This window comes from Schistocerca americana, chromosome 1 (genome assembly GCF_021461395.2).
Source record: "Schistocerca americana isolate TAMUIC-IGC-003095 chromosome 1, iqSchAmer2.1, whole genome shotgun sequence".
Classification (NCBI taxonomy): Eukaryota; Metazoa; Arthropoda; class Insecta; order Orthoptera; family Acrididae; genus Schistocerca; species Schistocerca americana.
In genome coordinates this window covers 856,486,611-856,509,552 of record NC_060119.1, presented here as the reverse complement: position 1 = coordinate 856,509,552, position 22,942 = coordinate 856,486,611, and the positions used below count along the sequence as shown (strand labels likewise).

The 22,942-nt window shown below is 44.2% G+C and overlaps 1 protein-coding gene across 1 annotated transcript in view; it reads left to right on the top strand.

Moving 5' to 3' along the window:
* LOC124546823 (zinc metalloproteinase nas-15-like) overlaps positions 1 to 22,942 on the top strand; it is a 127,523-nt gene that overhangs the window by 46,701 nt on the left and 57,880 nt on the right. The window contains exons 3-6 of the mRNA XM_047125065.1: positions 254 to 320; positions 748 to 851; positions 4,055 to 4,136; positions 18,499 to 18,616. Of these exons, the coding sequence (XP_046981021.1) occupies positions 254 to 320; positions 748 to 851; positions 4,055 to 4,136; positions 18,499 to 18,616 (371 nt within the window). The remainder of the gene's footprint in view (positions 1 to 253; positions 321 to 747; positions 852 to 4,054; positions 4,137 to 18,498; positions 18,617 to 22,942) is intronic.

The following is a 22,942-nucleotide window of genomic DNA, read 5'->3' as shown; positions in this document are numbered from 1 at the left end:
TTACATCAAAAGTAATTGCTTTGGTTATATAAAAGTGGAGAAGTTACACGATCAAGTTTCTCTCTCATACATTCACTTATGTTTCTTTCTCTGGCAATGCTAGCAATACTACCATTAATCCTACCATTTACTACATCGTCTATGTTCTCTACCAAAAATACCGAACCATAGTTTTGGTAGAGCGCCACTCTAGCCAGGGCCCGTCACCTGTGAGCAGACATGTTGATCGGTGTGCCTGTTGTGTGTGTTGCAGGAAGCAGACGAGCCAGGGGAACCCATCTCTGCCGAGGAGTTCGCGCTGTCCGCCACCTCTGCCGCAGGTGCGTGCCGGTACTTCAGCCACTTTAGAAGAACACACAGTCATATAAGCATTTTTCCATTTCACACTCCGTTGTACAATGGAGGAAACAAATTTTAACATTCCTTGCTCTCTGATTTGCAGGTTGCAGATGTAAATTGTGATGTTTCAAAATTATACATCTGCGACAATTCAAGTGTATATTTACAGACATTTCAGTGTTATTTGAGAGGGGTACGTCAAAAACGTAAGCTTGAAAGGTCACCTCCCACCAAAAGAATTTTTTTGCAGTTGGTGGCTTAATTTATTTCATTAAGTTTGCCTAGAACATTTCGAAATGGCGTGGTATACTCCTGGGCCGGGATGTACGGCTTGGTGCTACCTCGCTGCCTGCGCCGCCCTTGGAGTTCGGAGCCAGCAGCGCGATGTGTTGTGTTGTGGTGTTACAGCGCTGCTGCAGCCGCCACTGGACGACGGTTCCCCGGACCCCACCCTTGCTGCGGGGCTCTTCGAGGGCGACATCGCTGGGGTCTCCCCGGAGGACGTTCTGCAGGTGAGTGGGTGCCGACACAGTGTACCGCCAACCGTCGATCGGAAGTGCAGCACTGTATCCGAGCCAAAACTCGTTGCCTGTGAACATACCAGGCATAAAAGATGGTTATAGATTAACGTCTTGTTGACATGCGTTGGTTAGAGACACTGAGAGATTTGTCACAGAAATAATCGTGCCTTTTTTCTCTTTGCATTGATTTGTTTCTTTTTCATTGTTTCCATTTTTTTTTTATTTGCTGCAGTGAGTTGCACTCTTGAGAATCTACTGCAGTTCGAAGACTTGCAAACAAGAGGGAAATCGCTCCTTTAGAAGCACAATAAATGCGAATGTATTACTGTTTATTTAAAAGACTCTGAAAAGTGGGGTTTTGGCTGTCTCATTCTACCTTCCACTGTACCTTCAAGAACGTTTCCAAAAATTTTAGCATGCGAACATACTCGCGCTTTTTTCAGCATGCAACGCACCTCAAACTCCCTCAAGCTCCCCTAAGCACAACTCACTCACATCCAGCAGCACGTCGGTGTTAAGTCGCTCATACCCATCCACTCCCAGCCGCCCTTTCTCTCTCACTCTTTCAGCCCAGCTCGTTGTCGTTGTCTCTTCGTGTCTCTCTGTTATTGTCTCCTGTGTTATAGCCACAGTCCCCTACGTTCTGTGTTACTATTAGCTGTTCTCTATATCTATACAGAACATACATGCAACTCTTAGATCGACGACTGACAAAAATACGAGTAAGTCAAAGTCTGGTGACAGTCGAACATTTTTCCAAGTCCAGCAATTCTCAAAATATTTATGAGTCCAACTGCAGTTGGAATATTTCCACGTCCCAAGACCTAGCAATTATCAGAATTCCTTCAAGTCAAAAGAGAGCCGAAAATATTGCGAAGTCCAAGACTATCCAACTGGCAGAAGTTTTTTGACACCATACGCGACAGTTTCACCACTCATTCCACAAACTAACATGCCTATCTACAACCGAGTCCAGCAAGAGACTGCCTTCTCAAGAGTTGTAACGTGGTTACTTATTCTAGGATTGAGAACAACTGTGTAAGTTGAAATGACATGTTCAATGTCGCAATTTTAGCACAAAAAATACACGCTTTTACGCAGTTTTCAATTTCAAAACATAAAAAAAATTATCAGGATAACGCATCTCGCCGATATCAAACAGTGAAATAATCCTAAACACAACAATATTAAATATTAACTCTCAGAAAGAATATTAATCCTAAACACAACAATATTAGAGTTTAATTAGAAGTTTTTTTACAAAATTGTTCCTACACGTACATTATCATGTTGGTCAGTACTACGAAAATCTTCCGATTCCGGTTCATAGTTCAGTACTATTTAGGATGACAATCAAGTCTACGGTGGATGGTTAGTTATGTGACAAACTGAGCGAAAGATTACCCAAGGCCACTTGAGTTTATAGTGGACGCAAGCTGGTGAGCCAACAAAGTTTATGCCTCTGCACACGGTATTTACCTTATGCTGCGACGAGCTGCCGTCTGCTAGGCTGCTCTCTTCTGCTGAAATTCCTGTAAAACTAATCAAACCTTTGCTGAACTTTCCAGCAGAAACTTTCCCTATGTTTCTCGTTACGCGAGAAAACATGTACTCAGCCCTAGTCTTTGCAGGTGGCGATATGCACGCACATGGTTGGAGCAGGCTGCATATTACAGTGCCCTCTCAGTTCTCTCAAGAACAATTAATGCTCCATTCTGCACTTAACTTTAGTTCAGGGAAGAGTCCCTGAAAATTTCTCTCTTGTCTTACTCATGGCCGAACTGCCTCCCCCACTTGGGTTCATTCGTTCTCATGTTCATGACCTTTTTCGACCTATAGGAGCATTCCTCTTATTTTTTGGAAACTCTCTCTACCAATCGCAATGTTCCTTCCATTAAACTGCGTCAAAACTCCAGTTTTTTTTTCCTAGTGCGTTTCCGCCAATCGGACGTTTTGCGCCCATTATAGACGTCTAAAGTACATTGACCTTCACATGTGTCGCACTCGCTGGACACGTGATCGGAATGCGTCACTGGTTTTGTTCGTATCCCTTTGGAATTCCAAAATGCAGCTTTCTAAAGCTTTTTTTCTGTCCCTCTGTAGATGTGCCGCTACATGCATTTCTCCTGCCTGAGTCACCTCGTTGGGTCATTGACTTTCCACCTGCCACCCCTTTAAGTGGTTTCTGTGGTAAACCCTGTGGTGTGCCTTCTCTTCTGCCCTTGCCCCTCTGGCTTTCAAACTAAATCGCCTCACGCTGCTTGTTCCACCTGCTGCTCAAAGACATGCATTATATAGGAACAGTGTGTTAATTAGCATTGATTGACATCCCTTTTTGCATTACATACTGATAGGCAAATTTGCTCATAACCGCTGAATTACATTAGGTGTCATATTCACCTTCTCGTTGCGATGCATATAGCCCTCATGTAAGGTGCGAATCTGACTTTCATTTATTTTGCCACCTTACAGAGATTCTCTCTCCTACGTATGGTCACAGTGACCATTTTTCAGTGCCATTCAATGTATATGTTGCTTTAAGACATAAAATTATTTCAGTTTACTTGTATGTTATACAAATCAATTTACAGGGCTGTTCATTCAACATCTCATGATGTGTATATAACGTCCCTATTGTTAATATTTTAGTGTAATGCGTACATTATTGATATTACGTTTGGCAACATAAAATATTACACAAAGGCAGGTAGCTTAGTAATAGTATGAAGTAATTATTTTCTCTTGTGTTTAGGAAGGGCAAATCAGCTGCTTTTATGGCTGGGTGTTACTGAGAGTGGGTGAATCATGTCGGAAACCTTTTCACATAAATTACCTGAGTACAAATGGCAGTACCACCAGTGCACTGCTCTTTTATGCCTTGTGTACGTAATACTACCGCCAAATGTATATGGGCATATCTCTATACTATGACTTCTGTCACCTGGGTGTATGATGAGACCGATGACCTCGCTGTCTGGTCTCCTTCCCCAAATAACCCAACCCAACCCTCACCTGGGTGTATTTTGTTCAGCCCTGGATCTGCTGCCATAATTAATTACGACTGTCAGCCATGATACCAGTTCTGGATACCTGGTATGAATGGTTTGCCTTCGAGATAAGTGTTTGGAGTCTTTGGTCAGTGTGTTAGCAGTGTCGCAGTGCTGAGACCCCGCTGTGTGGTGTGTGTTTTTCAGGACCCGGATGCCGCCTACCACGACGGATCAACGCGGCGTTGGGAGGGTGGCGTGGTGCCCTACGTCATCTCTGCAGCCTTCAGTGAGTGTCGCCACCGCATGCCGTCTACAGACCGGTTCTTACAGCTTCCGACGCCGCGCAGTTACACAGAGCTTGTGATTCATGCAAACAGTTTTAATGTGTCGATTATAAACAATTTTTACGAAGGAATTTATCCTGCACTCACGATAATTTACATATGTACGCGCCCATTCTGGGAATTAGCCATTATAGATCTGCTGATAAACGATTAAGAACGCGTATAAAACAATGAGTTCTCTTGAAGAAAAGCGTCTACTGAAGCACAGTCAACACAGATTCAGAAAATATTGTTATCGTGAAACACAACTAGCTCTTTATTCATAAACTGATTCTATATTTATAGCTTTCCAGGAGGCTTTTGACACCATCCCTCAAAACCAACTTCTAATCAAATTGTGTGCCTGTGGATTATCCTCTCAGTTGTGCGACTGAATTAGTGATTTCCTGTTAGAAAGGTCACAGTACTTAGTAATGGACGGAATATCGCCAAGTGAAACAGAAATGATACATGGTACTCCCCGAGGGAGTGTTGTAGGCCCTCTGTTGTTCCCAATCTACATAACCGATTTAGGTGACAAACTGAGCAGCCCTCTTAAGGGGGGACGTTAGCGAAAATTTGTTATTGAATCTTCATTTACTACACAATGTTTAAATTTCAATTCTTGAACATTACTTTCCAATTCCACTTCTACGTGGGATAAAAATGACAATTAACTAAAGCTTGCAGGGGGCCACGCACCTTCGTTGTTCTGTATTTCCTCATATTATTTATTCTTGTGGTGTTTTCTTCCAGTTTTATGCAGCCACAATGTGGGAATATTTTGGTGCTTAGCAGATCCAGAACTTCTATAAAAGTGTATTCATGGAAAACCACGCAACCAGACAACATTTCTTTAGCGCATAATGCTTGTTTAGTTTTTAACTGTGCTAATATTGGGAGACTATGGACTCTACAGATGCTAGGATTTGATCCAGGACCTTTCACGCTGTCGATATTCGAGGAAACCGATAACAGGAGGCTTAATGCAGCTGACATTATTATTGCTCAATTTCAAAACCAGGTTAACCTAAGAGGACAAGGAAAGAAAAGACTGCTTGAGGATGAAGAGGAGGATCCATATGGCTTGCTCTAGTTCACTCATATAAGGTAAGGCCTGATACTAACACTGTCAAATCTGTGATTCAGGTTTTCCGAACTTATGTTTTGGCAACTCTTGTACCTTTTCCTCTCAAACCACTGACATTATAGCACCTAAATTCGACGTTCTATTAGTCAATACTGTAGTGAAACATTTTGTTGAAGGAATTTTCATTTTCTCCAGTAGGAAGCCATTTACGTGAGAGAAAAGTCCTAATATTTGGTGAATTTTTTTCATAGAAGTTTATAGAGCTGTAAAAATGTAGCAAAAGAAGATACCAATATTCTGTTCTATAGATACTTGTAATAATGGTATGTCAAACTCTGCAGAAAAATACATTAATTTCAGCTCGTTTTGTGTTGTAGCGAAACAGCGGAGAGTGTGTCACGGATATGATAAGTGAATTGGGGTGGCAATCATTAAAGAATGCGTTTTCCGAGATCTCCTCTGAATGTGAAAATACATAGGGAGAAACGATCATTGTAATAAATTAAGAGAAATCAGGGCTCGTACAGAAAGATTGGAGCGTCCATTTTACCCACGCGCTGGTAGAGGGTGGAACGGTAGAAAAATTATCTGAAGGTATTTCGAAGTACCCTCTGCGATTGTGAATTGCAGAGTAGTCATGTAGATGTAGATAAAGATGAGAATTAAGGAAATAAATTTACTGACAATGGTGTCAATACATCTCGTAGAAACGTTTCATTCATTAGGAGGACTTTACTGCGAATACCCTTAATTATGAATTTGAATCGCAATTTACTTTTTGGTACTCTGGTGCACGTTATCGTCAGTAATTTAGCATGACGCACATATTTCTCAGTATTGGCGTAATTGGCTTAGTAACCTACAGGTCGTGCCTTGGGAGGTTTGATTTAGTACTGAACCGATGCTGCAGTTCATACCAAAGATTTTCGACGGCTTCAGTCTAGGTCTCTGCACAGGCCAGCGCGTCAGCTACTTCGTACTATGATGCAACAGTTGACTGGAGCATAATCACTTTGGCACAGAAAATGTTCAGTTACAAACGGCTGCCACAGATTAGGAAACAATTCATTGTTAAAGATACTTTCCTTTTGGTAAAAACCAGTACTAAGGGCCTAAACGAGAAAAAACGTCCCAGATTATCAAACCACCACCACCACCACCACCACCACCACCACCACCACCACTGGATTTCTCTGTCGCCTCACTACACTCAGACAGATACAGTTCGGCAGGCAGCCGCCATGTCCATAACTCGCCCACTCGTATTCATACATGCTCGCCAGATTTTCAGGATCCTACTGTACCATAACATCTGAGGTAATTCGGGTCTCTCTTTCCCTCGTTTTTAAACGGGGAACATTCCAGAAACTCCCTGTCATACGTAATAACAAGAGCTCTTTTGTTGAGGAGCTAGCTTTCATCGCTGTTGCCAATCTGTTTCTACGGTGTTCCTATCTCTCACCATTATGCTGTAGGGAGGAACTGATGAGTATTTACTTAAACCTCTCATATAAAATCCGATACGAAATTAGCCACACACAGCTCACAGATGCAGTATCACCACAATCTCTGTTCGTTCGGCGCAAACATGTAGTATATTTTCGTGGGCGGGTGTCCTCGGCACATGCAAACCTCTGATAATGGCGGTCGATACTGCTGACTCACTGCAGCGTCGTGGGGCTGCTTTGTGGGAAGCGTACTCCTACTTTGGTTTCCACCGTTTGGTCTTTCCCTCCTAGATGGAAACTGTAATTGATATAGCTAGTACATCAAATGTACTAACGAAAAACAATCGCAACACAAAAAACAATTAGTGTAGAAAGATGAAATTTCGGCAATGCATTCTCTAGGTGACATATTTCGGTGATTAGCATTGCAAGATTATACGTTAATGTAAACGCGAGATAAGGCATTGCAAATGTGAAATGCAGGTGTATTAACAATCGGTGTAACCGCCAGAAAGTTGAATGCAAGCATGCAAACGAGCGTAATTTGTGTCTTACAGGTCCCGGATGTTAGTTTGTGGGTTGGAGTTCCACGCCTGTTACACTTTGTAGGTAAATACAGGGACGGTTGATGCTGTTTGTGGATGACGATGGAGTTGTCGTCCAATGATGTCCCATATGTGTTCGATAGGAGAGACATCTGGTGATCGAGTAGGCAAACACAACATGTCGGTTGTGTTACAACACCAGTATGTGGGCGAGTATTCTCCTTTTGGAATACACCCCCTGGGATGCTGTTCATGAATGGCAACACAACAGGTCCAATCACCAGACTAACGTACAAATTTGCAGTCAGGGTGTGTGGGATAACCACGAGAGTGGTAATGCTGCCGTACGAAATCGCACCCCAGACCACAACCCCAGGTGTAGGTCCAGTGTGTCTAGCGACAGGTTGGTTGCAGGCCCTCAAATAGCCTCCTTTTAACCAACACACTGTCATCACTGGCACCTAGACAGAACCAACCTTCATCATAAATTATACAGACCTCCACTCTGCTCTCCAATAAACTCTCACTCGACACAACTGAAGTCGCAAATGGTGATGGTTTGGGGCTAGTGGAATGCACGCTATAGGGCACCTGGCTCGGAGCTGTCCTTGAAGTAACCGATTTATAACAGTTCGTTGTGTCACTGTGGTGCCAACTGCTTTTCAGGTTGCTGCTGCAGATGCAGTACGATGCGCTGGAGCCATACGCCTCATCTGTCGGTAGTACCACGTCGCAGTCCAGTGACGGTCTTCTTGTGACTGTACATTCCTGTGAATGCCAGCAATCACGTACAGTGCCTACATTCCTGCCAAGTCTTTCTGCAGTGTCGCAGAAGTTTATCGTAAACTCATTGCACGACCTCATTCAAACTCAGTTAGCCGGCCGGTGTGGCCGAGCGGTTCTAGGCGCTTCAGTCTGTAACCGCGCGACCACTACGGTCGCAGGTTCGAATCCTGCCTTGGGCATGGATGTGTGTGATGTCCTTAGGTTAGTTAGGTTTAAGTAGTCTAAGTTCTAGGGGACTGATGACCTCAGATGTTAAGTCCCATAGTGCTCAAAGCCATTTGAACCGAACTCAGTTAGGTATTGATAATGACGTTTTTGTAACCTTAAAGGCGTTATTGATTAACATCAACTTACCATTTCCAATCTCAAATATAACTAACGCTCATGACCGTTACAGAGTGTATATAAAGCAGACCTAACTACATCCTCGTAGTGGCGCTACTAGCACGACTCTTATGCGACTGGCGCGAAACTGGAATAGACATCATCTTTCAGGTGCAGAAACACGACTACCAACTTTGGTTTACGTCGCACAACTCCTTTGTAGTGTTCCGATTTTTTTCATGAGTGCACATAGTTTCATCTTTAAAACGTCATTAGGTTTCCTGTTACACAAAGACTTAAAAATCTTTTGAAATAAAAGTTTTTAGCTGCGTTCAGTATATGTGCGTTCCATATACAAAGTGCAGCTGTAGATCCTGTGTTGAGAGTTGTTGTGTTATACTCCTTCTTTCCCGTCATCAAGAAATCTCTATTCTCGAGTTATTCCAGATACCATGGTTACCATCTCCAATATATTGGTAAACCGTTTCCCATATTCTGTTAGTTTCGATTCTATTTAAATACTTCTTCCAGAACAAGCGTTCATGAAATTTTGCCATAAATGCGAAGCAGCACGCTCGCCAAGGGATGGAGTCACATGCTTCTCAGCTATTGAGATGGGCGGGAAACGCAGACCTTTGTCTCGCTGGGGTTTGGATTCAAGTGATTAGCAGCGTGAGGTAGAGTGTGCTCTGAGCTGACACCCTGTTCTCTGATACTTCTGAAAGCTCGAATCTTGCACACTGATGGCAGACAATAGTCTCACGTCAAATCATACAGCCTTCGGCGGCTGACTGTGTCTTATGCAATTCTCGGGTTGATGAAGATCTCTCCCGTGTATCTTCTTTTGCTCAAATCCGTCTTTAGAACCATTTTAGCATGAAATAAAGAGCTTTGGATGACTTATAATCAAACAACGAAGCAGGGGTGGATAACAACCTACAGGAGGAATAGTATACACAAGAATGGAAAGGAAAATGAGGCCCTGCTAGAGAACCATCAGCTTCACTCTAGAAAAGATACAGACCGAGGTAAGGCAGTGGTTAGCACACTGGGCTCGCATTCGATAGGTCTAATCTCTGTCTGGCCTTCCATATTTAGGTTATCCGTGTTTTCCATAAATCGCTCCAGGCAAATGCCGTCATACAAGTGGTGCATATTCCTTCTATAGGGTGGTCAGAAGCTGTCTGAAGAGCTTTCAAGGGTGTTACAGGGTAGAGTGTTACGAGACGCAACTGCTAAGAAAAAAATTTGATACGTAGCGACCTTATAGAGGTGATTAGGATTGGCGTTAGCTAATTAGAATGATGCACTCGCAAATTCAAGCGGTTCTTAAAACCGAACAAGAGAGCGATAAAAAAATTGCACTTGGGGCGGTAGTAAGGATAGAACCGGTGGCAAAGGCTGAGCAGTCTCGTGCGCCATCATCTACCTCTGTGAGAGTAAATGGCACTAATTGTATTTGGCGGACCTCTTGAATTTGCGCGCACAACGGCCCAATTGACTCGGAAACGGCACAACGTATGGAATCTTTGTCTTATCAGTTATTTCTCAGCACAGCCTAGCCTGAAACACTCTTACAGGCTCTTCAGGTCGGTTCTGACCACCCTGCACAGTCTGAACACACACTGTCGTATTTTTTAGTAAACATATGCAAAATATGTACTAGCGACTTCCCCTCGTGACTGGTTTTAGGCTGAACAGCGCCACACATCTACAAGTTACTGAAAAACACAAATTCGCATAATATTTTTGTACCCTGTGTGGGTTATGGTGTAATGTGTTGTGCTTTCTACTAGGACTTCCAGAAAGGAGAGGTCCTTATAAATACTCCGAATTGTGATTGTTTTGGTGAATTTCGGAGCCATCTGCGTCATTTAGATTTCCATTTATGTAGCTTTTAGTACGCGCATCAAGGACCTACTACCGAGAAATCTTCAATACTGACGGTTACGATAAATCACCGACGAATGTATCGCTACAGACTTTAAAAAAGAACTGGATAAAATTCAGTGTAAAATATTACTTCATCAAAATAGAAAGACGGAAACAAGTTTACAATTTACCCCCGATGTCTTAGCGTTCAAAATGGTTCAAATGGCTCTGTCCTAAAACTAATAATTAATTTTACACCATTCACTCCTGCAATGCTTCCGAGTAGTGTGGTGCAATGACCGCATTGCAGTCCGGTAGGATACAGAATTTCGACGCTAAGACATTGCCGGCGGGTGTGCCCGAGAGGTTTTAGGCCCTTCAGTCTGGAACCGCGCGACCGCTACAGTCGCAGCTTCGAATCCTGCCTCGGGCATGGATGTATGTTATGTCCTTAGGTTAGTTAGGTTTAAGTAGTTCTACGTTCTAGGGGACTGATGACCTCAGATGTTAAGTCCCATAAAGCTCAATGGCATTTGAACTATATTTTTTTTTAACGGGCGATATCACTCTCTGATGTCAAAACGTAACTGCAGATCAAGGTCGGAATTTTCGCACTTAATACATAAATAATGAAACAACCGAGCTATCTATGCGATGGTGATAAAAATTGCGATCTTTTTCATTGCTTCACTGTTGTTGATGCACTATCCCCTTCCAACTCCCCCTTCCTGTCGATTCCCTCGACAGGACTCACCTCAGAATGTATTAAAATCGTCAGTAGATACGAGGGGCGTAAATGAGTAATATAACGCATATTTTCTCGGCATATTTTGCTTCAAAAATTGCGCTATTTTTTATGGGACATGGTCGAATATTCTCTCTTCCGTTCCTTTACTTACATGAAGTTCCGATAGATGGCGGCGCTCTAGGCTACACTGCCTTCAAAATTCGTCTGTAAAGTATGTGCGTTCCAAAGGAGACCTGTCATTGAGTTTGTTTCGGTAGAAAACCAAAGCATAGCAAGTATTCACAGGCGCTTGCGGAATATCTACGTAGACCTGGCAGTGAGCGAAAGCACAGTTAGTCGTTGGGCAAGACTTCTGACGTCATTGCGACGAGGTCACGCAAACCTGTCCTGTCTCCCGCGTACTGGCCCGCCGCACACAGCTGGGACACTTGCAATGTTGGAACGTGCGGACACTCTCATTTGAGATGATCGACGGATCACAGTCAAATACATCGCTGCTCAGCTGGACGACCCTGACGGTAGCGCTGACACACTTGTCTACCAATTGGGGTACTCAAATGTGTGGGCTCGCTGGGTTCATCGCCGCCTAACTGAATACCGTAAAGAGCAACGAAGGGCCATCTGTGCGGAATTGCTTGTGCGATACGAGACTGGTCGTGACAATTTTTTTGTAGAAATTTGTCACAGACCACGAAACGTGGGTTCATCTCTTTGAACCGGAAACAAAACGGCAATCCGTGCAGTGGCGCCACACCACCTCACCTCTGAAGAAAAAGTTCGAAGCCGCACCATCAACTGGTAAAGTCATGGCGACTGTCTTCTTGGGCTCTGAAGGGGCTATTCGTTTGATATCTTCCGCCATGGTGCAACTATGAACTCTGAAACTGTATTGTACTACCTTCGGGATACTGAAGAAACCACTTCAGCAGATTCGTCACCACAAAAATGCAAACGAATATCTTCTTCTCCTGACAATGCAAGGCCTCGCACACGTCTGTACATCCGGGAGGAGCTCACTAAACTTCATTCGACCGCTCTTCCTCATCCACCCTACAGCCCAGATCTCGCACCTTCCGAATTCCGTCTGTTTGGCTCAATGAAGGGTGCAGTCCATGGGGAGCAGTACGTGGATGATGATGAGGAGGTTATTAACGTAGCAAGACGTTGGCTCTGACGTCGACCAGCAGAGCGATAGCATGCGGGCATAAAGGCGGTGCCAGTGAGGTGGCGAAAGACCGTCGCATTTAACGGAGGTTATGTTGAAAAAAAGGATTTTGTAGCCAGACGAGTGGGGAATAATAACGTGTGTTGGAATCCTGAATGAAACCAACCTGCATACAGAAAATAAGTGTTGCATTACTTATTAAACGGCCATCAATGCTGCAGGAAAAATCCTGGGCTGAAGTCGTGCTGGTGGTTGTATCATGCAAGTCAGGACCAGCCATGGGGTGCCGAACTTCGCACGTGCAGCGTGGCGAACCGCGGGTGGGCCGAGGCCCGGCCTGGCACTCGGCTTTGTTCGGCACTTCTCGGAAGTACTCGGTACAGCGCCACGTTTCATTTAGCATTGTGGCGCGGCATTTTTCGGTGGGTACAATTCTCTCAGTTCGACAGAATCGTGCTGTTAGCGTTATTGAACCATCGCTACTTGTTCATGATGTGAAGGACATTCACAAGTCCAGTGGTCGTTTGCACAAAGAGAGGCAGTCTAGTGATCTATCTTTGCAATCCTTTAAAAAGACTGGGGATGAGAATTCTCAATTCGCGTAAGCGACAGGTACTGCTCATTTGCTACAAAACGACGTTACAGTACCATACAGAAAGAATCTAAAAATTTCGTTGATAATGAAAGAGCAAAGAATTACAACGATCGACACACGGATTTAATTGTTCTGTACATCAAAAAGCATTTAGCTAAATATGATGACCTGGAGCTGTTGAAGAATTTGGTGGCGCGAACAGCAAAATTTTTCAAGTCGCTCGCATTATTTCGTGATCAGTTGCAACGGTTTTCAGTGGAACTGAACGAAGAGTACGGATACATTACTGCAAATTATGTTGGTCAAGATAAGGTGCTTGCCTGAAACGACTTTTCGATTTAAAACTCACTATTGTTGAATTTATGAAGGACAAAGGAGTGCAAGGACGAAACTCAGATCATTTGGAATGGAGTGTAGACTTCTCATTTTAAGTGTGCTTGACTGCACACTGTACGCATATGACAGTGAAAGGTAATTTTTCTCTAATTGGATGCTGATGCATTTAAAAAAGAAATGCACATTCGGAGGAATCCAGTCCAGTTTTATAAGGTCACTGGATTTAAGGAAAACGTCAAGTTTAAAGAATTCATTGTGGCGTTGAAAGAATTACAGGGATAGTTTTATAAAAATTTTGAGGAGACTTTCAGTCTTACATCTGTTTCAGAGCTGTTTTTGAGATCGTTTGCCGTTTCAGTTGAAAGTGACACTTTACATATACAGAATAATTCAAAATTAATTCCAGTTTCGATGACAAATATTTTTACATTCAAACTGTCCAGGATGTCTGCATTGCTTTTCTCAGGTAGAGTTTCCAAGTCACCATAATGAGGTTGCAAAACTGCGACAATAGTTCGATGGACATATTTTGGTGAAAGACCTCTTTCCGATTACGAAACTAAGTATGTCACGATTACGTGGCAACTTAAGTGGGAAAGTCTGAGGAATTGTCTGCGTCTGTCTGTATGCCGACAGTTTGTAACATTTAAAATGATATTATGTCTTGAGAGCCCGAAAAATAATTAAATAGCACTGAAAATGTGTTTTGTTTGTGAGCTTTGTTGGTGAGAGATGTGAAATATAAAACCAAGTAGTATGTAGTGCGACTATACTGCCATTTAAATGGCGCGTACGCTGTAGTCCCCTCTTCCCTCTCCTCGTGTTCAGACAGCGTAGTGTGGCTGTAGGGGAAATGTGAAGCAATGCTGAGCGCTTTCGCATCCTGTTCAGGCACAGCCCGCGAGCCATAACCTTTACCGCTCCTGATTTAAGTGATTAGGTAGCCACACTACAGTATACAGTAATTTAGCTACTGATTCACTTATTCATGTATGTGGTCTAGGTTCCGTGGTGACTCAGCACTCAGTCACTTAGATCCTGTAGCCCGTAGGGAAATGTACGTGTAGGCATACACGTAAGTATGAGTGTAAACAGAAGACAGCGAGCACTGGAAAAGCAATTTTTAAACGTCACATTATGATTTGAATCTTTAATGTGACTTGTGTCATTGTGTGGAGCTAGTGAACTCGTTGCTATCCGCCCCAGAAAACCAATGCATTCGATCCATACAGGCATTAATGTTTCTAAGAATACCAGACAAGTGACAAGTTCTGGAGTTAAGGTGTGGATGCAGAGTTCGGTTCTGATGGGGTCATAGTTTGTAACAATCTGCACCCCTTCCCCACCACTCAATGTACCTTGTTGTCATCCTTATTTCTATCATGTCGCAGATGCGTAGGATGTAAGTAATAATAAGCAAAAATGTACAAACTTATATAATACGAGGTTCACTCGAAAAGAAATGCACACTATTTTTTTTTAATCCATCTTTTATTCTACATGTTTGAAAGTTTTACAGTGTGTATATACAGCCTTTGGGAGCAATATTTTCATTTCTCCACATAATTTCCATCCCTCTCAACTACATTACGCCATCTTGGAACCGGCGCCTGTATACCCGCATGGTAAAATTCTGGACCGACCTGTTGGAGCCACTGTTTGGCAGCGTGCACAAGGAAATCATCATCTTCAAACCTTGTTCCACGAAGAGAGTGTTTCAGTTTCCCAAAGAGATGATAGTCCCATGGAGCCAGGTCAGGGCTGTAAGGCGGGTGTTTCAGTGTTGTCCATCCGAATTTTGTGATCGCTTCCATGGTTTTTTGACTGACGAGTGGCCGTGCATTGTCGTGCAACAGCGAAAAATACTGCTTTTGTCGTTGTGGTCGAACACGACTCAGTCGAACTTTAAGTTTCTTCAGTGTCGTCACATATGCATCAGAATTTATGATGGTTCCATTGGCATGATGTCCACAACCAGGAGTCCTTCGGAATCGAAAAACACTGTAGCCATAACTTTTCCAGTAGAAGGTGTGGTTTTGAATTTTTTTTTCTTGGGTGAATTTGCATGATGCCACTCCATTGATTGGCTCTTCATGTCTGGTGAAAAATGATGGAGCCATGTTTCATCACCTATCACAATTCTTCCAAGAAATTCATCTCCACCATTCTTGCACTGTTCCAAAAGTTTGCTGCATACCGTTTTTCTTGTTTCTTTGTGAGAAACTGTCAACATCCTGGGAACCCACCTGGCACAAACCTTTTTTAACGCCAACACTTCACAGTATTAGGCCTGCCGCTGCGAGGAAAATCCTCAATATTGCCGTGCCTGCTTTCATCACGTAACCTGCTTGCCCACCGACTAACTGTACTGCGATCGACAGCAGCATCTCCATACACCTTTTTCAACCTCTTGTGGACGTTTCCCACTCGTTTTCACAGCACAGGAATTCTGTGACAGCACGTTGCTTCTGACGAACGTCAAGTGTAGCAGCCATCTTGAAGACATGCTGTGACGGCGCCACTCACGGGAACAGGTTGAACTAAGTTTGAAAACGAGCAGGAAGGATGTATCTACACACTGTAAAACTTTCACACATGCAGAATGAAAACTGTATTCTTACAAAAATAGTGTGCATTTCTTTTGGAGTGACCCTCGTAATAACAATGATAAATTGTTTACATCAGTTCTTACCTCATTCACTTTAGTACGACTTCCAGTTTTCAGTTTGGAGGTTTCCATAACTAAGAAGTTCATGTGTTACGCAATTTATTTTAGAACTATAATGGCAACAAGTTCTCACAACATTCTCAACTTCGCAATTTACACAGTCTCAAGTCGACATGTGCTCCCACCATCATCAACACTTTCCACTGCAGTATCGCTGTGAGCACAGATATATACCATCGTGTAACTGGGCGATGGTAAGGCCGGAGGGGGGGGGGACACCTGTTTCTTTCCACCCACATTCAGTAAAGTCGGTGGTTGCGTTATTTTGTCAGGCTGCATACCTAGTCACGTGGGCAGGCTCTCAGACAAGCAACTGGGAAGTGTCTTACGATAACCACAGCGTGTAATTATGTAGAGTTCCTTCCCACGTCCGAGATATCTAGTTTTCGTAGTAGTTACCTCAGAAATCTGGAAATGGATATGTGAAGTATCTGCTCAAAAGTGTCTGGACATCCCATTGTAAGAAGGAGAGGATCCAACCACGTACAAGGGGGCGACAAGTAGTATGTTGTGAGAAGAGAAGCAGAAACAGCAGAATGGGTCAGTCAGGTGGGCTCAGTGACTTTGGACGTGAACTAGTCACTGGATGTCACTTTAGTAACAATACCTAAGGGAACTTTTAGCCATTTTAAAGCTGCCCAAGTCGACTGCTGATGATGCAGTTGTGAAATGCAAACGCGAAGGAACAGCCACAACTAAATGAAGACCAGGCATACCTCATTTGCTGAGGGAAAAGAACCGTCGAGCAGCCCATGAAATCAGCCGAAGGAATCATATGTGAGTTTCAAATTACTATACCAGCAGTCCAGCTAGTAGCAGAATCACTGTGCAGAGAGTGCCAAAAATAATGGGGTACAATGGTAAAGAAGCTCTTCAGAGACCACGCATTTCTGTAGTCCATGCTAAGTGGCACTTGAGGCACGTAAAGAGTGATGCTTCTGGACAGCAGATGAGTGGAAAACAGAGATTTGGAGTGCTGGATCACGCTATACGCTACTGCAATTTCATGGAAGGGTTTGGATTTGGCGAATACCTGGAGAAAATTACCTTCCAAAATGTGTGGTGCCATCAGGGAAGCATGGAGGAGGTGATTTTGAGGTGTGGGGACCTTTTTCGTAGAGAGTTATGGTTCTCTCACTGCGCTTAAGAGAACGCTAAATATGGAACGCTAAATATGGAACGATATTAAAACAATATTATGAAAAGAAAAGTTGCTACTCACCATATAGTTGAGATGCTGAATCACAGATAAGCACAACTAAAAGACTGTCACAAATAAAGCTTTTGACCAGTGAGGCCTTCGTCAAAAATTGTAATTTTCATTCTGTGTGGGCATGACAACCAAAAAGCTGTCTGTCTGCATGAATCGCGACTGCAAACTGTTTTCAAGAAGTAAGTGGACCACACTGTTGCTGAGCACATGACATCCTTCATTTCAATGACTGCTTCACAGCCTGTGCCGTATGGATCCTTCCCACCAACACCAGCTTTTCTGAAATGCACAGGTGGGAACTTCCCCTGCAATACATCCTACGTTCCTGTAACCTTCCTGGCCTCAACCTTTGTTATTCACTGTCCTCACCCACCTGGCCTCTTCCCTGTTCCCATTCCAGCACTACACAGCCCTCATTCCACCATCGCACCCACTCTTTTTACTTTTCTCCTTTTCCACTACCCCTCTCCCCACCGCTCCCCTTCTGTCTAACCTGCAGCATTTCACTGACCACCTCCCCTACCCTACTATCCCTCCCCCTCCCTGCCCCAGCCTCCTCCACCCTACCATATCTCCCCTCCCCACCCGAGCCTCCTCCTTACCCCCACCCTGTCGCCATTCCCACCACCCACTCGTGCTGCTGCTCATAGTGTGGTTTCAGTTGCCTGAGACTGCAGTTGTGTGTGTGAGTTGTGTTTGTGCGCGCGCATGTGTGTGTGTGTGTGTGTGTGTGTGTGTGTGTGTGTGTGTGATGTGTTTTTCATCTATTTCTTATGAAGACCTTACTGGGCGAAAGATTTATTTGTGACAGTCTTTTTGTTGTACCTCTCTATGACTCAGCATCTCCACTATATGGTGAGTACGAACATTCCTTTTCATAATATTATTACATTCCAACCTGGATTGTTTGAGGGATATTAAAACATTTATCAAGATTATGTACCACATACAGTAAAGGAAGTTGGGAGACAATGATTGATTGCCTGAGGACTACAGTGCACCCTGTCATAAAGAAACTTTTGGGAGAATAGGGTTTCTGAACATTGATAGTCCTGAAATGGACTGGCCTGCTCAGAGTCCAGCGGAACAACTTTAGGACAGGTCAGAACATCGACTTGGCTGAAGACACAAGCGCCCAACATCGCTACCTTCTCTGGTTTCAGCTCTCGAGGGAGAATGCGTTGCTGTTCCTCCACATAAATTGAGACACCTCGTTGAAAGTGTCCTGGCAGAGTCTAAGGCGTAAGAAAGCCGAAGGCTCGACACACCGGATACTCAGTAATAGCTGTCCGGATCCTTTTCATCAGATGGTGTATACTGAAGTAACCTCCCCCCAAACACACCCACACGCACACAGACACTCACACACATTTGGATCTGTAAAACCGGTGAAGTTGTGGCACGGCGCAGCACAGCTGGAAGGGCAGTGAGCGCACAGCGTCTCTGTAGGGTTTTTGTCTCTCCTCTCTTTGCAGCGGGCCGCGAGCGGCTGAAGGTGGCGGCGGCCTTCCGGGAGTTCCACGAACTGACGTGCGTGCGCTTCGTGCCGCGCACCGGGCACACCAGCTACGTGCACCTCCGCAAGGGCGTCGGGTGAGTACAGCCACTGCAAGCTTAGCCATTCGTGGCTGAAATAAGTACAGCGAAGAAAATTCCAGCTCTGACACGGTATAAGTTATTAAAGGCAAACGGCCTCGGGGGTTAATTGTAGATCTTCAGCAATTTTGATGCAGTGAATTACAACCAGATGGCATCTGAAGTCAGCAGTATATAAAACAAAGGAGCTAGTAGCAACGGTGGAATTTTATGTACTCTGCAACACAGTATCTGTTGCATCGACGCACGTTGTGCAACAATCATGGACCCCTACCAACTAGTTTACAGGGCCATCTGAAACCCAAGAAACCTGCTAAGGATCCATGGAAACAAATCCTGGTTATTCGTTTGACCACCGGATTATACGGTTCCACACAGGTCGTTCTGAGCCAATCCTGATTGACTGGCTCGCACACCATCACCAGGATGCGGCTGAGAAAACACAGACTTTTTCGAAAAGGGTTGAACCCACCGAGGATCAATGACTCTAGCCACCGACTAGCAAGATTTACAACCATCCGACTAAATCAGCCGGTTTCTTTGGGAAATCGTGTCACTGCTGTGGTCCCCTCAACGTGAAATGAACACGAGCGTGCAAATTGCGTTTAACAGTCGATTAATCACAAAGTTCAGAAGAAAATACTCAAATTCCAGCAGCATAGTTTATCACTATTAATTGCAACATAAAACTAAAGTTCTTTATCCTAAATGATCACTGTAAAAACAAGCCAACAATTCCTTCCCACGTGAGTCTCACTGTTAACTGCAGCACGATAGGTAAAGTACTCCGCTACCTCGAGTCCCTCGATAAAGTTACACTTCATAAGCGCGCTAAAACTTAATCGTCGAAACCACCGTCAAATATTCTAAATCCTGTGAAAAGTTAAAGTTGACCATATTCTTACCCGCTACTATTTTGAGTCCAACAAAACATTAAATGAATCCCACATTTATTAAGGTCATTTTGCGACCTCTCGCTTCAGAAACAACACACTATTAAGTCAGTTATTAGATCAATTCATAAACATGCTTCTATCTCCTTGTGAAAGAATTAAATGAAAACTACAAAATACGTGTGGCGAGCTTCAAGGATGAGCATTATTGTGCCCTCTACATATATGCCCTTTTGTGCATGTGTTTTACTTGTTATTTACAGCTCCATAGCTATTTAATATTACTTTTATTAATTTCCATTAAAAAAATTCGCTTAAAGTATATCTAACAGTTAACTGTAGGTAACCATTATCTGGGCTCATTTGATGAGAAACTAAGTGACTGACACCGCCTTCATACTATGAGTAACTGTGGAGGATTTGTGGCTGTGGCACAAACGAGTATCTATCTTTCATAATATCGTCTGCAACTTTTGATATCAGCTTACATTTGATACTTTCAGCCTTCATTTGATGTGATCGCTATAATGGTTTAATTTTTATCAGGGGCACGTGCGAAACTTTCGCACTTTTGTAGTAGTAAATCATGACAGTATTTGGAATAAGTATAGTCATTGGGATAAGGGTAGTTGGCGAGAGTGAGAAATATGTTTGTCGTTTCGGAAAGTACATTCGTTTAGAAAAGTCAACTTGTACGACAGGCAGAGGTAATGGATCACCGCAGAGGTCACTGTTATTATCTGTGACATACTGTATAGTACTTTAAAAGGAATGAAATGGTATTTGTAATGAGATAATATGAAAAGTTGTCTGTTACACGTGATTAATAAGTTAGCTTCGTAACATATAGGTATGAAGATGGGCATCCATGATGGCCTTTTGCCTATGACGGTTAAAAGGTCTTTTATGTTAACATTTTTTCACAAATAGTAGGTTTCAGCGCAAAATCGGTACGCAACGGCATAAGTCGGTTAAAAAATCTAACGATTTCTCATTCAACCCTGTACTATTAGTATGTAGTGAGCAGAGCGTATGTTGATATACGATGAATTTCTGTTGCCCACTCTGTCTTAATATATATCGTAGAATCTTGCTTAAAGTTGCAATGGACTCGTCTCACCACTGTCATTTTTATGATGTATTTGGTTTCACTACGTCATTTTTGAATGGGCTGCGATATAGTATTCCTGAACATGCATTAAGCATCTTATATTTCGTTCGCCGTAAGAGCCATTGTGTCTTCCTCACCCTCCTCACGCATGCCTGCCTGGAGCCGCCCTCCACTCCGCTTACCTGGGCCAGCTTGCTCTCTTCGGCCTCTGCGCTGACAGTAATGACCCTTCTGCCAGCTCTCGCTCCGCAAGACGAATTCACGTTGTGTTATATTGGGTTATTTTGCTTCCGAGGTAGGAGAATTTCTGCGGTTCGTCTTGCACATGGTCCCCAATTACGATGTCCAATTTGTTGTTAGTTTCGTCTATTTTCTGATACGGGGGTGTCGGGACAGTCGAACCCGGGACTCAAGATGGACGATCTGAAGCCGGGACCACCGATCCGCTTTTCGTCAGGAGGCCGAGCAAGTTCAGTAGTATCAAGTGGCAATACAGAGTGATACATAGGTATTTGGTGGCATTACTTTATTGTCATAATTTACAGTGAGGGTGCAGAGTATTGTGGGTAGCCGCCCGAGTGCTGTGCCACACGTCCAGCCGGCTCAGCAACTAGTGGTTTGCTGACACTGCTGCTGCTGTCTGCAAGACCGCTCAGCTGGAACTCAGCCGTGCTCGCCCAGTCGCCAGTCGCCGAGGCGTCGCCTCTCGTGCCGCGTAGCCGCTTGTGAATCCGAAGACTGTTACAGTCCCTGGTCAAATGGTTCAAATGGTTCTGAGCACTATGGGACTTAACTTCTAAGGTCATCAGTCCCCTAGAACTTAGAACAACTTAAACCTAACTAACCTAAGGACATCACACACATCCATGCCCGAGGCAGGATTCGAACCTGCGACCGTATCGGTCGCGCGGTTCCAGACTGTAGCGCCTAGAACTGCTCGGCAATCCCTGGTCCTCACTGCCCCTTGCCCCGTTTGGCCCGCTCTGTCCGACCGTGGGACAAAGGTGGTTGTACTGGTCACTCGTGGCCCTTGGGCCACCGCTGCTCCAAGGACAGATCTGACTCGAACCCACACTCTCCTGGATGCCATGCCGCAACTTGCTGCTAGTGATGCTTGCCAGATGGCGACACCCGCTGCTGTCTCTGGCACTGCTCCAACGCTGCTACGTCTCCCATGGTGTACGCCTCGCCCGGATCCCGGAATGCCAGGTGGGAAGCGAATGTGGCCCATCCTGGATCCACTGCAGACCGCTGTCACTGCCCTCCTTCAGGCAGACCGTTCAGTCTCCAAGTACCCAGCTGCCGTTCCGTCCCGCCCCGGTGTTGTGCCCCCAGAGGAAGAAAACAGCCCGAACAAGTACACAGAAATAAAATAAGAACATTTACAACATCGCTGCCTGACTGGCCCCTATAAGCGTGGACCAGCACAGGTCCGTCCCCACGCTCGACTGGCCTAGCACACCTTCCGTCCAAAGGTAAAAGTACCTTATTATTTAAACTGCCTTTTCACTTACCTCTGACGTAGTGTCAGAGAGAGACAGAAAGTATGGCAGAGATACATTCCCAAACGTCAGCCATCTTCAAGTCTCGACTTGGCTCTGGCCTAGTTCCTCGCCTCATATCGCAATAACTTCAAGCAACGCTGCGGTTTGCTGCCTCGTTGTTGCTTCACACAAAACAATTCGTGCGCGCAGTAGCGCCGTTGCAGCATCGCACTCGCGAATGCCATGTTTGCATATCCTGCCCTACTAGCCGTTGACTGTTTCAACACTCTGCCAGCGGCCCCAGATTCCATCGTCCAACCGCACGTTCATTGACTTTTAACAAAATTTCCTCTTTCCTACGACTACGACTAATACTAGCGCAGCCTCTGGGTTTAAATCTATATTCTGAACTCTGTGGACTGTTGAATCCATTCGACAGGTGCTACAATTCTACCTCGCTTGCACAAAGGATAGTAATGCTATCACTGAATCTTACGACTAACACCCTTTCACCATTAACTACATCTAAATCTTTGGAGATACTCTGCAAGCCAAGGTACGGTGCGTGGAGGAGGTTACCCTGTATCACTACTAGTGGTTTCCTTTCTTGTTCCACTCGAAAATAGAGCGAGGGATAAACGACTGTCGGTATGCTTCCGTATGAGGCTTAATTTGCCGTATCTTATCTTCGTTGCATGTTGGCGGCAATAGGATCGTTCGTCATTCCGCTGCAAAAGACGTTTCTCTAAAGTTTCTCAGTAGTGTTTCTTGAAAAGAACGTCACCTTCCCTGCGGGGCTGCCCATTTGAGTTCCCGAAGCATCTCCGTTACACTT